Raw genomic sequence first — 14,011 nt, forward strand, 5'->3', positions numbered from 1 at the left:
TTTGTTTGGCAAGTATCCCTATATGCAGTGAGTGTAGTGATGTGGGATGTCACTTCAGGACTGCTGTTCTTATCTGAGTGTGGTTGGTTTTACACACAGGATGAATAGAGGGACTTCCAGCAAGTATTTGGTGATGCTTGGTGGTCATTTAAGAGAACTTTATTCTAAATCAGCTGGCTGACTTTCCACTGTGTTGGTGTTACAGTGTGGGCCATTAGCAGTTCACACACAGTCCTTTGCTGGCTGTATGAGAACTTTCAGAATTATGTAATTGGTTACCCTAAATTAACAATCCTGAAACTTAAAGGTGTTAGTGGAGGGAGTGATGAATTACAAGCATTTAGGCTGACAAAACTGCTCTCCAGCTCAGAAGATAACTGGATGATTTGCCATTCTGTGTCCAAACATGTAAGATGCATTGAAGTCACTATAATTCTGAGCAACACTTGTTCTGATTTAGATTAATCACTTCTTTGGATGATAGAGCTGTTCTACCTGATTATTGTGTGAGGCATTGTTTTGATGAAAGCCCCAATAAATCACTCTTGTTGTTGTTGTTGCAGTGACTGGTGCCAGCTTCTTTGTGTTCAGTGGAGCTTTAAAATCCTCTTCAGGCTACCTTGCCAAATCCAGTATAGTAGAAGGTAAGAACTGAAGTGCTTGCTTAAAATGCACTGCTTCCCCCTTAGCACTGCCCAGCTAAGTCCTGAGCGTTTGAATGAAGCTGCAGATTCAGCTTCATCTTACTTTTTAGCAAAAAAACCCCTCGCTTCCTTTAATGAGGGGAATGTGTTATCATTGTGTTTTCTAGTCAGTGTTCCATCTTTTAGGGATCAGAGTTCAGGAATGGGCTTCTGTAGTGTCAAAATGGATTTTCAGTATTTCTGTTGCTCACAGGAAGAAAGATGTTTTTCTTTTTTTATAGGGTCTGCTCATGGTGACTTATCTTGGCTTTCTCTTTCTTGGTTCCCTAGATGGAGTAATGGTCCAGATAACTGCTGAGAACATGGACTCTCTGAGGCAGGCCTTGAGAGAGATGAAAGACTTTACCATCACTTGTGGCAAAGTGGATGCTGAAGATCCTCAGGAACACGTTCACATTCAGTGGGTAGAAGATGATAAAAACTTCAGTAAAGGGTAAGCAAGACATATTTGACTGAATTTGTTAAAAATTTTAATGGATTTTATAAGGTGGGTGGACCATCGAGTCAGTATGAATTATAAGCTTACACTCTATTTTGAGTGATAAGATACAATTAAATGTAATGAAAGTGGAGCTGAGACACCAGAGCTTTGGGGCATCAATTAAACTTGTCAGTGCTATGGATTATTTTGCCACTGCTAATAACCAGTTACTGGAATCTCTCTCCAACACTCCATGCTGAACTCTGCATATTATGGTCACTTCGTACTCTTGTTGCTTTGTGTGCATTAAGTAGTGCTGGAAGAGAAATTGCTGAACACCAGCAGTATATGTTGTACTCAGATAGTAATAGTGTGTGAGTAGTGTTTAAAGGTATCGCAGGCCTCCACCAACATTATAAATGAATAAAAAGCAAATTGTTTCCTGTTGCTCTTCTAACACCTGATTAGAGTTCAGTCCTGGTGCAGAGCTTAGCTGGAAACATGCAGGAAGTTCCATCCTGAACTCCACATATCAGAGGGCTGGGGTTGCAGTGGACAGCAACATCCAGGCTTAGCATCAGTATCGCAATTAGCAGTCGTATGCAGTGTCACTTATTTTGGCACCCTTTGTTCAAGGAGCTCCCTTCTCCTTTGGTCTGTGCCCCATTTAGTTAATGTGGTTAATTTGCTTTGTTGTAGAGGTTCAAATTGCTGAGCACTCAGTTATGAAAACAACCTACAGCAATTCTGTTAAAGGATTTAGGTGTACCAGAGGCACTGTCCTTTGATCTATGAGATACTTTTCCGTTGCAATATCCTCTATTAATATCTCCTGCTAAGTAGGAATTTACCCTTTTCCCTCCACTTCTGCAGTGTTGTAAGCCCTATTGATGGCAAATCAATGGAGTCTATAACAAGTGTGAAGATATTTCATGGCTCAGAGTACAAGGCAAATGGAAAGGTCATTCGATGGACAGAGGTAAGTGAGGCAAATGGAGCATTTTAAGACTGCAGCTGCAGCAGTCTGTCTTCATCCTGCTCTTCCTACATTACCAAAATTATAGCAGTGAATTCTTCAGAACAAACCTGGAGCAGATTTTCTAAGTGTGCGGAAAGATTCTGCAAGGCACAGTCCAGAGTACAGTGTCCTGCCACAGCTGTGTGGCCATTTCCTACAGCCTGCTTTCTGCTAACCGTCTCTTCTCATGCTGTTTTGTTGAAAGTAGGAAGAACTAGAAAAATGCTTGCTCACTGTTACCCAAGGTAACAGCTGGTTTCACCTATATTTTATATTAAAAGCTACCTTTTAAAAGGTGGATACCTCTTACTTACTTAAAAGAAAATGCTATTCTGAGCCCTCTTTTGTAAAATTTCAGTCAAATTGCTTATAGCATTTACTCCATTAAGAAACTGTTTGCACAAGTATTGTTAGCTTTGACTCTGCCAGCAAACAAATGCTAACGTTAAGGATTTCTGGAATTGTTTCACTTACCTGCCCAGGAGGAACCAAGTAAAATCTTTCTACAGCTTGCTACCTTACCCTTCTTTTTCCAGATTTATCTGGAGGTTAAGTTTACTGACAACACCACGCATTTCTTCTGACTTTTTCTGAAAGCGTGGATTTTCTGAAATGAACACCCATTTAAAAGCAAATAGTGTACAACATATAGTGACCTTCTGTAATGAAGCTTTTGATGGAATTGAAAGGTTTTGGAAAACATTTGTATAAATATCTGTTGTTTGAGGGATACTTTAGGGTCTTCAACTAATGTTCCTCAGGAAGCTTTTCTTGAAGTCTTCTTCCATAAAAAGTTTTGAATGGCATTTAATTAACTTCGTGTTCTGTATCTTAATTCTTACCTTCAGGTGTTTTTCCTGGAAAACGATGAGCAACACAATGGTCTGAGTGACCCAGCTGATCACAGCAGACTGACTGAGAACGTGGCAAAAGCCTTCTGTTTAGCTCTTTGTCCTCATCTTAAGTTGTTAAAAGAAGATGGCATGACTAAGCTTGGTCTGCGCGTTACTCTAGACTCAGATCAGGTAAGTCTTGAATAGTTCCAGTTTAATGACTGGGTGGTTGGTTGCTTTCCCCCCCCCAAAAAAAAACACCCACTGCTTCAAACCATTCTGTTGGCTCAAGTACGACCAGTATCAAGATGCTTATCAAGTACTGCTATTACATGGTGTCTGGGGCAATGTTACCATGGGAGAGCCAGTGTGCATAAACAGCGAGCCCGCAGCAGCACCTGCTCTGTAGTCAGACGTGGAACAGCCCTTGGAGTTGCAGGCTGGAGCCACCTGCTGAGAGATGCTCTAAGCTGGCCTTTCCACCAGGAGCTGAAGAAGGGAGTAGAATAAATGTGTTCTAAACACTTTTATGCTCACACAAGAAGTATGCCTATTCATAAAAGATCACATTGCATATGAGGCAGAGAAACAGATAGAAGCTTCCCTTAGTGTGCTCTACAGCAAACATTACAAGCAGAGAGAAGGGGCTTTTGGCACGCCAGCTGGCCTTGCCTTGAGTGAAGTGTGCTTAGCATCATCCAGGTCTTAGATACTGCATGCCTTAATCTGATAGTGCAGGGTATGGTTCCTGCTGGTCTGGAAACTCTGCTTTGGTAGAACAGTGGGGAAAAGAAAAAGCTGCTTTTGTCCAGGCAGTCACTGGGAACACAGAGAACACTAAACACAAGTGGGTAGGCTGATCTCATGCTGGCTGCATGCTGTTCACGGGCCTGACTTCCCCCAGCTGAGACAGGGCGTCGCACACAGCTCATCCTTCTGCACCTCTCCCCCACTACCCTGAGCCTGCTATCTCCTTCTCTGTAAAACCCACTGTTACTTTGTATTTTTTTAGGTTGGTTACCAAGCTGGGAGTAATGGACAGCCACTGCCTTCTCAATACATGAATGACCTGGACAGTGCCTTAGTTCCAGTGATTCATGGAGGGGCATGTCAGTTGAGTGAGGGGCCAGTCATAATGGAGCTCATCTTTTATATTCTGGAAAACATCTCATAAGAGGACTTCATTTTCTGTTCAGACCTGTTCCAGCAGCAGTTGTATCTGAATCATTTGCACTTTAAAACTGGAAAAATTAAGCTTTTGGTAACACTATTAAGGGAAGGTGGGGGGTGGGGGGTGGCGGGAGGGACAGTTGTTCCATAATTCTAAATCTTCTATGCATTGTCAACAAACAGAGGATCAGGGCAGCTTCTATACTACAACATGGCTATGCTATCCTTGCAGCTAATAACTTCTGTTACTGTTTAGAAAAATGCTCATGTTTAAAGACAGAGTACACGACTGTAAATGCTCAAACGAGTACAAAGATCACTGGGGCGTAAATAAAAAGTGAAACTCCTATCTTGTACTGTTTGTAGATGGACAAGTAAGAAACAACAATCAAGACCTCCATTCTGACCTCATCATAATGCCGTTTGTGGTAATTCTGTAGACATTAAAAAGTAACGTTTACATTATTTTGACCAGGTTATTGGTTGAAATGTGTTTGGAGTAGCCCTTGAGAGATGTGGAACGATTACCTAGCCATAACTACGTTTGTATATGAGTCTGAATGAGAAGGGTAAGCATCTCTCAGAAAGCGGTATTATGTACGCTGCAGTTTTGTGTGTGAAATAGGCTAGTTTACTTTTATCCCCCACTCTATTTACTGTAAAAAACAAACAACAAAAAAACCAACAAAAAAACTCCAACAAACTTGTCACCTCAGCTGATTTCTGTAACCTTCTAGAACACCTCTGTTCTTCTCTACTTTGTTTACAAGTCTGTATGAATTTCAGATACCTGTCCCAAGCAGAGGAATAGTCCTAAAGTGCAGTTATTACCCCTTTCCCCCAGTAGGTCCTGCTTTTTAAAAAAGAGTATCGCCCAGGGCAGCTTTAAGTCTCCTCCCTGCTGTACGCTGTAGTGTAATGCTAGTGTCATGTAATACAAGACAGCTTGCACTTATTAGCAGCACCATGTAAAAGCTTACCTGTGATAAAAGTATAGAGTGTCTGTTTCTGCATGTTCTGCTGAAAAAGGCTTTCTGGTCAGCTCTGGAAACTTGCACATGGCCCAGTGCTCTTGGTCTCACCTGGGAGAGTGCTAGGGAAGCAACTGCTCACAGCTGGCACAGCATTGTGGAGCTGGAATTGACACAGCTAGAAGAAATGTGATTTCACAGTCTTCCCAAATTAAATTGTTCTAGTGGAAAACTGCTAACGAGCAGGGGGCTGTTTGTTGAGCCAGGCAAAGCAACTCTGAACCCCTCCCAAGAAGGGGGTGAACATTTCCCCCTGCTGTCTGTATGGAAAATTAGTGGAGAAAGGGAGACTACTTACCTACATACAAGACAGTATCTCAGACCTTGCATTGTCCCTACTTGCAATCAGTTCTGCTGGATGCAGTGGGGATCATTTTGTTTCTGCTGTGTATGAGCGATACAGGCATCCTTTCAACCAGAAAGAGAAGTCCAAGGCTACTGTGAGACCAATGCTATGTTTTTAAAACAAATATACAGCATCAGCTGGGCAAAGGAAAAGGTAACTGTACACAGTGATGTATTTTATGTAAAGCCAGCACCGTATATGTACAGAGTGCATTTGTGAATAAATGGCTACTGCTTTTGAAAAAAAAGTTCTACAGATTTATAGCAAATTACAGCTGTTAGCACCCAGTGTTTCAAGAAGAAAGGCCACACTGCTGGGGTCCCAATGCAGGAATAACAGCTGGCCAGCAAGAGGTAGTGCATTAGCAACACTTACCCTGCTAAGTGTCCAGTAAGTACAGCCTTACTTCTGGCAGTAGGGAAAAGATGGCTTCATGTTTCACAGTGGCCAAACAAACCTTAAGCAATGAAAAGCCTCCCTATGTATTTGTGCAGTGGAGCAGGACTAAGGTTACTTTCAGCCTCCCTTCTGTCCATGTGCGCACAGCACTACGTGGTGTAGGCAAGATTTGGTATCTGGAAGAGAGTTCCGTAAACAAAGTAAAAAAAAAAAAATCTTCCTTCTACAGCCTGCACTCCAGCTTTGCCACAGCAGCAGCTTCCCAGTTACCTCAGTTGCATTGTCCTGCTTAATAATGCAGTAAGAGGTGAAAAATCTTGATCTTCTCTTCCTTTGCCCCAGAAGTCATTTAAGTTTGGGTTACGTTTGTGCAAAACACTATCAACTGGTGACTGACATGTTTGCTTCAACCATAGCCTTTTAAATGACCTTAATTACCATGTTGTTAAGAAATGAGTACTTGTTTTAGAAAAAAAAATTGTACTTTTAAAATTCAGTTAGTTAACACTGCAAAAAACTGCATATTATATTTTTATTTTCAACATGTAGTTTTGTATATTAAATTTATTGAAATTAAAAACTAAATACTGTATTGTCTTCATCTGCTCAGGAAGACAGAGGCAGCACTGCCCAACTGCTCTGGACTCTTTCCTGCCTACAGCCATGCCTTCCCCACAGCCCCCCAACAGCCGCACTGCACCGCCCTGCTGAGGGCACATCCTCTCCTTTGAGGTCACTCATTGCTGTTGGCTCACAGAGATTTAAGCACACCAATGTATTTGGTACCATTTTTTGTATGCTGCTAATTCAAAGCATTCCTGAAAATAGTCCTAATCCAGTTTTCTACACAGAGTGGCTATTTTCCCATCACCTGGAAGAACTGTGAAAGCCTATTTCTGTAAAAAAAAGACAATGACCATTTGTGAAGCAGCAGTCTAGCATATCTCTTTTTTCTTTTTTAAATAAACAAACAGACAAAAAAAGGCACAGTACCCCGGCTGCCCTGCAGTAAGCAGTGCAGTAAGCACGGCAGACAGCATAGCCAGAACAAAAATGCAGATCTGTAAGCACCTGCTGCTAAGAAGCATGCAGCCTTCTCTTCTGGAAGGCAGCATCCCAAGAAGCTGAACTTCCTGCTGCAGGGGCATGCGTAGAGGAGGGGGGATGCTGCTGCCAGAATTCTGCCTGAGTTTTCTCCCCTCTATTTTCGGAAACTGCCACTGGGCAGAGGGTGGGAGGAACAAAGAGTCGATGATGAGCAGAAAAAGCTGTAGCAGATTGCTCCCTGTACCGCGTTGAGTGTTGTACACTTAACAAAAAATATATCTGTCTATGAAAGGCCTTACTTGTACCTTGACTGAAAAGTTTCTGTGCTGCCTCAGGGAATTTTGTTTTAAAGGGCTAAACCTTCCGCACACCACTCTGCATAGTTAATGTAACATTCATCCTGGTGCTACGTTAGTAGTCCCACATTAAGGCAATTCTGTCTATTTTGTGTAGACAAAATAACAACACCCTGCAGCAGCAGATTTTCCAAGCCTTACATTTGCCTTAAAATTATTAATAAGCACTATGGCTGTTACCAAAAGAGACATTAGGTTCAGTAGTGCATTCGTGTAACGTCTTTGGTGCTTGCAGCTAGCAGCATCTCTCTTCATACACGTTCATCCCACATCTCAGCCTTCTTGTGGAGCTGGGGAAAGAAGAGTAAATGAAATTACTTGACCCTGCACCAACAGATGTTCACAATCAAGGTCATATACTTAAAACACTGACATGAAGTTCCTGGCTGGTCAAGTAGGAAAGTCAACGGAGTGAAATCGCTGAGCTCTAATGACAGAAAATGCTTGTGTGTCCAGTCAGTGCACAAGGCCAAGGCACTGCCTCAAGTACCACCACCAATACATCCCTCAGCCAACCTGAAGCTCGGGAGCAGCTCCTTCACTGGAAGGAAAAAATCACCTGCCAAAACAGCTCGTCTGGGGCTTCCGATTCAATCTGCTGTTTTGAAACAGGACCTCGTAAAATCTTTGACAATTAGGAAGCAGTGATGTGGCAAACAGGTGAATCTCATGAGTATTAGTTTAATTTATGAAATCAGAGCTAAATGGTATGCTAAGGAACAGGGATCCCAAAGACTTTAGGAAGCCAAGAGAAAGATAAGGGATTTCTCGTTAGAAAGTTTCTATTTATACATCATCTATTGTCCATGAGTTTTGTTGCATGCTTGCATAGCACAGTCATGGTCCAAAAGGACTGTACACACTGTAACACTACAATAGCATATTTGATATACAGACATCAGATACAGATTCTATGACCTCATTTCTGAAGTTACATCAACTCACCCCAAAAATACAAAAATGAATGCTATCAAAGCCATGTAATTAGGTCAATGCCATCATAAGACATTGTTCCACACAGAACGTAGCTCTGAATTTATCTGATGGCCAGACCATCACCAGATGCTGTATTCATACCTCATATAGGAACTAGTGTTCAAGGACCAGCCAATTTTCTGTAATTGTTTGAAGATCCTGACCGCTGAGGGGCTCCCTGAGTCTCACTTTTACTTCCAGTTTCCCTCCAGTGGGTTTTCTGCCATCAAATATCTGAAAGAACCACAGGAAGAAGGGCAGTTAGCACACAAACACACACACAAACACACACAGTCACACTACAGTGCCTCAGGCAGCCACTGCAGATGACTGCAGCACTGGGAGGTGTCACAGCCACACGCTTCCCCAGATGCAACAACCCATGGTTCAGCAGAGCTCTTCTTCCACATGAGCCACTTAGGCAGCTTTACCATGGGCTGTGTTAGTTCCGTCTGCTAGCAGCAGGCATTCTGCCCTGAAGTGCCAGTAGGCAGCTCCAAAGACAGGATGAGCAGCAGCATCCTGATGCAGTCTGTGATGCAGCCTGAGGGAGTTCTTCAGGCTCCACTTACTGAACTCATACTGGATTGTGCAGCAGCTCTCTATCTGCTCTGGCAGTCTTTCCTTAGCCTTTGATCTGTTGCCTACTAACGTGGGATCATCTGAATTTCTGGTCCTAACCAAGAAAACTGTCTTGATGTAGAAAATGTGCAGAACAGAGCGCTCAAGAAGTTCCCAAGTACCAGAACTGTCACAGCTAAGACAAGCTTCAGGACAAACAACAGTCTATTGTTTAGCAAACTCATGCAATACAAATCTCTGCATGTGAATCATTTATGCGATGTGAACATTCCATTTCCCTGCATGTTCAAATATTATTAGTAGAGTACACCTCACCCAGAAAACATACCTCGATGATCTCTCTAACTTCACATTCTGACTCTAGCTTGTCCAGTTTCAGGTGTGCTGTTCCCACATGCTTGTCACTTCTGAAAAAGGACCTGTTACAAAGAAACCTGTCTTAATGGAAAGGAGGAGGTTTCTCAGAACATTACGGAGAAAGAGAAGTAAGATCATCGCTGTTGGGACCATCAGTGCAACCAGGAGGTTCTCAAGGTGTGCTGCTAGAACCATAAAACCAGGGTGAAAGAGACAAACCTGTAATGAATTAGGCCACAGGATACTGAAGTACTAATTTTCCAATTACTCTCTTAGAACTAAGTTAGAGAGAAGCATAGTGAAAGCAGATGAATCCTCAACTAGCACTTGGAATGGCAGAAATTCTGGTTTCCTCTTCTAAGTCATTCACGTTAGGAAAAACAAAATAATTCATCCTTCTTCCTGCTATCATTAAGAGACATTAAGGTACCATGACGTTCACTGAAATCTCTAAAGCTGATTTTACAGAGCTTTGAAGTCATGTCAGTTGTAGTCAAAGTAACTGGTATGAAAGAATCCTTCTAAATTGCTTGTTTTGTACCTGATGACTCAGCAATATTTACAAACCTTACAGCATTCTTGACATTAACCATCCTCATCTTGATGCACTTTATGCATCAGAGCCTTGAGGATGGATGTTACTGATTTTTTCTTTTAAACTGTTGAAAGAACATTCATCACCCTCCTGAAAACGTCACCATGATCACCAGTGCCCTTCTTCAGCTCCAGGCTGATACCAGACACGAGTTCTGTAGCAAGGAGCTTTTCATGAGACGAAGCAACAACTACATTAAAAAGACATCTGAGGATTACCAAGGGAGATCACACCAAAACTGCTTTCTGCCCATGTCTCTCCACTTGCAGCACAATGAATGAACAACCCCTCTGAGACCAAGTGTGAAAAGTCAATTACTATTACAGTTTGGAGTATTTCTATGAAATCTCTATGAAAAATTCTGACAGCAACAGACCCAGACCACACTCCAGAGTATGTCAGTCTGAACTGTGTTGATACAAAGCCTTCCATTCTCCACTGATACGACTAAAGGTAGGCCCAAGTCATTCAGGTAAGTTAGAACTGGTTACCTCACATGCTGCAGTACTTCCTTTACTCCATGTGCACCTTAAAATGAAGGATTACATAACTGTACTGCAGTCGGTTGGACACTTTGTTCATAAACTTTAAAAGAGAAGTAGCAATCCTCACAGCTGCTTTTTTTTTTAAAAAAAAAAAAAAGTTTCTCCATATTCTAATCCAGGAAATAAAGACTGGCTCCCCTTGATCAGTTCCAGGGAGCCTGAAGGGAAGAATGAGCTTGCTGTAGGCAATGGCTTCAGAAAGCTCTGGGGAAATTTCCTTTTATCTTCAGAAGATTTTACAAGAGTTTTAAGTTAAGACTTTTTCTTTGGAAAAATGCATTTCTGGGTTTTCACTTCAAAGTGTTTTCTAAAATAAAGTTTAACATATGACCTGAAACAAGTTTCCTTTGTTCACTAAGAGACCCTGAATCTGTTAGATCTATAAGCTTTTCTGGAAGTATTATCCAGAAAGACAACAAGACAATCTTTAAAGAAGAGTCTGGAACACTTAATCCTTTCCTTCCTCCACTGGCTGCAGGTAAGCCAGCAAATCAAGAACTGCACAAGGCAGAAAACAAAGACTGTAGGAAGTCCACTGTGAGGGGGAGGGAGCTGGGTCTGTTTGTTAGCTTAGGTATCTCATGTCATGGCAGGAAGCACATTCTGCAATTCTGCTTAGCCTAAATGTAGCCTATAGGAGGCCTGGCTGCCCCGTTGTGCCCCAAGAAGATGGCTAGGGAGCAGACAATCAGTGGGCATTTCCTATTTATTCCTTTCCCTGTCACTGTTTGCCATGGGGTACTGCCAGCCCCAACCCCCACAAAGAAACAAGTATGTATTTAACTTGTTAGATTCCTGTTCTAAGGACAAAAAACCCCCTCTATGCCAGAAAAGAGAAAATTCACCCAGATTTATTTGCTGACCTTCAGAAAGGCTTCAAAGGACAATCTGGAGTTGGCACACAATTTCATGAGTCACTGGAGAGTGTTTCCCAATGGGTGAACTTAAGCTTGAGTTCAGAATCTAAGAACGTGTGGTTCCAGATGTGAAGAGCAAAGAATATGCCCCATATGTGCAATGGTATGCAAAAAATAGGGAAAAATGTGTTTACATTTTAAAATCTGACAGATCTATGCCAAACAGGCAGAATCTCCAGCAGTGAAATCCTGAAAAACAGCAGACAGGATTGACAGAGAAAGAGGAAAGGAAGTCAGCTACTGCTTCAGTGGAGATTTTAAATGGAAGATCTGGAAGAAAAACAATGGGAGTTTACCTCATAAATTACACAATCTACATCAAAAGCATTTTAAAGAAACACTGGATCCTTTCTGCATGCTTCAAAAATAGAAACAAAGAACAGCACGAGGAGCCATTGAAATAGAACCAGGTTATCTGACATCTCACCCAAGTCATGGGTCACAGCTAACAGTGAGATGAGTGAGTAGAGGCCATTTGGATTTTGAAAAAAATCAGTGATAAGCTCAGATGAAGGATGATTTCCGTAAGCATTACCAATTGCTAACATCCATCTCATCCTGCTGGTCTCCAAGATGAGGGTAGTTGGGCTCTCTCAGAACAGTTTGCCAGCACTGCTCAGTAAATATTTTATGATCCTCAGAAGGTAAGTACAAAACTTTAACACCAGTTCTGCCATTGTCTGTCATCTGCGGTACTACTGTTCATGTTTTGCTATCACTCGTATTTCATTACAATATTATCTGATACAACATTTAAACCTTCTAATCCAGATGACTAAAAACAAACTGGACAAGAATCAAACAATTTAATGCTGAATCATTACCTTCTCCGTCATCTTAACATACTAATTCTCAGTGGATCTCCCACTTAGGATTCAACTTCTCCTAACTTCTGCTTTTTTTTCCCCTCGGGAAGATACAGAGCTCAGACATACTTTGAAAGGAGTTCTCAGACACAAGAACTAGGCAGCTTTTATTGCTAACTGAAAGATAAATCATACACTTGTGCTTCATAAATTTCAGCTACAGCACTCTTTTCAACTCTTACAACAGAAGCAATGAGACAGCACACTAAACTTACCCTTTATGATATACTTCAAATTTAATTCCTTTGGACCGAATTGCTCGTCGGAAACCTCTGTGATTTCGGTTGATATTCAACTTGAACAGCTGGTTGTATTCTACAGACAAGAAAAATGAAAGAAAGCTGTCAAAGTCCAGTGAAGTTCAGCACCCTACTATGTGCATGTACTCATACCTCTGTTAATCTCTGCCCCATTTAAAAAGACACCTCACTTCTGTATGAACCTCCTTCTCAGTAAGTGCAGACCCAGTTATTGAAAGACACAGAGCAGAACTCCCAGTATGAGGGCTTTAAGACTTCCACTCTCAAGAGAATGTACAGTTAAATTAACAGCTAACAATTTGGATATTTAATTTGAAGTCATTTTGATACTAGATGGCTGCTTACTGAAACAATTAGAAAGAATAATACAGCAATAAACCAAACTCAGAGTGTAAGGTGATTACACATAATCAAGTCTAATACTGGTGTTCGCTAGGTACAAAGGGATTTTCTTCCAAAGGTACAAAACAGTATTTTAGTTTGAAGATGCAGTCTTAAATATAAATTAAAAAACCCTATTTCTACAACAACACTTTGTAAGATTTAGAAACACTAGCAGAAATCATGATAGAATTGGCAATCTCACAGGGAATTGAAAAACATCTGATCCATGGACATTCTGAAATTAATAATTTAACTTACTCAATAAAGAAAACACTTATCTGGCCCACCTCCCAGGAGGGCTGGCAGCAACAGCTGGAACACGACAGGTCACTTGATCAGCTCGCTATTTCATGACACAACTGCTACCATTGATACTGGGATGAAGGTGAAGGAATGTCTCATCTGGACTTCACCTTCTATTACGCCTTTTCCCAACACACACAGCAGTACTAACCTGGACAGTTGTTATTGTTAATTACAGGTGTTTTACTCTTTTGAGGTTGCTCCTATTTAAAAGAGAGAGACAGTGCATAAAAATATCAGGTACTGTTCCAAAATACAGAACAGTAAGCATTTTTATTACCAGTTTTTTAGTACCCTAAAAGAAACATGAGGTTTGGGCAGGCATTATCTGAATGAATGATAAAGTCAGTCATGGTACATTCAATACAAAAATATCTGGATATCATTGTTGTTGCAAATATAATCCTGGATAAAGAATAAGCCAAAACACTGAATTAAATACGGGTGCTACAGATAAGCTACGTGGCCACACTCAATTCAGTCCTGTCATCATGAAGTTACTGACAGAAGCTGTTAAATCACATGATAAACTATGCTCGTTCCATGGCACGGTAATTCTACTCCTTTGGCATTAGCTGGAATAATAAGCTACACAAGGAATCCATCACAAGTCACTCAGGGAATTGCCCTACTATTATTTTGCCTGACAATCAATCTGTCACCAAAATGAATTAACTTTTAACCTAAAGCAGAGTACAAACCAAATCTCTGGAGGCTGAACAAGGACAATGTGACCTAATTATTGCAGCTACTTTGCTAAACCGATTTCAGCTATGAAGGAGAAAGGTGGTATATTTGCTCATTGGCTAAGCAATAGAGATCTGCTTTTTTCTTTTCTCTTTTAATAACAAAGAAAAATAGACTAAAAGCATCTTTGCTGATTCTTACTCACTCTCCAGAAC

The 14,011-nt window shown here is 41.3% G+C and overlaps 2 protein-coding genes across 5 annotated transcripts in view; one reads left to right on the forward strand and one right to left on the reverse strand.

Annotated features, from left to right (window-relative positions):
- ZFYVE9 (zinc finger FYVE-type containing 9) overlaps positions 1-6,130 on the forward strand; it is a 55,997-nt gene extending 49,867 nt beyond the window's left edge. For all 3 annotated transcript variants that reach the window (XM_090146663.1, XM_031602461.2, XM_090146664.1), the window contains 5 exons: positions 564-644; positions 975-1,137; positions 1,999-2,104; positions 2,992-3,168; positions 3,989-6,130. In XM_090146663.1, the coding sequence (XP_090002789.1) occupies positions 564-644; positions 975-1,137; positions 1,999-2,104; positions 2,992-3,168; positions 3,989-4,150 (689 nt within the window). In that variant the 3' untranslated portion in view covers positions 4,151-6,130. The remainder of the gene's footprint in view (positions 1-563; positions 645-974; positions 1,138-1,998; positions 2,105-2,991; positions 3,169-3,988) is intronic.
- A 310-nt stretch (positions 6,131-6,440) lies between these two features.
- The window catches only part of CC2D1B (coiled-coil and C2 domain containing 1B), a 30,740-nt gene continuing 23,169 nt past the window's right edge, over positions 6,441-14,011 (reverse strand). For both annotated transcript variants that reach the window (XM_031602473.2, XM_031602482.2), the window contains 5 exons: positions 13,261-13,312; positions 12,378-12,477; positions 9,211-9,301; positions 8,403-8,534; positions 6,441-7,615 (listed from right to left, as the gene is read on the reverse strand). In XM_031602473.2, coding sequence (XP_031458333.2) covers positions 8,415-8,534; positions 9,211-9,301; positions 12,378-12,477; positions 13,261-13,312 — 363 coding nt within the window. In that variant the 3' untranslated portion in view covers positions 6,441-7,615; positions 8,403-8,414. The remainder of the gene's footprint in view (positions 7,616-8,402; positions 8,535-9,210; positions 9,302-12,377; positions 12,478-13,260; positions 13,313-14,011) is intronic.

Source organism: Phasianus colchicus, chromosome 9 (genome assembly GCF_987193195.1).
Source record: "Phasianus colchicus chromosome 9, bPhaCol1.hap1.1, whole genome shotgun sequence".
NCBI lineage: Eukaryota > Metazoa > Chordata > Aves > Galliformes > Phasianidae > Phasianus > Phasianus colchicus.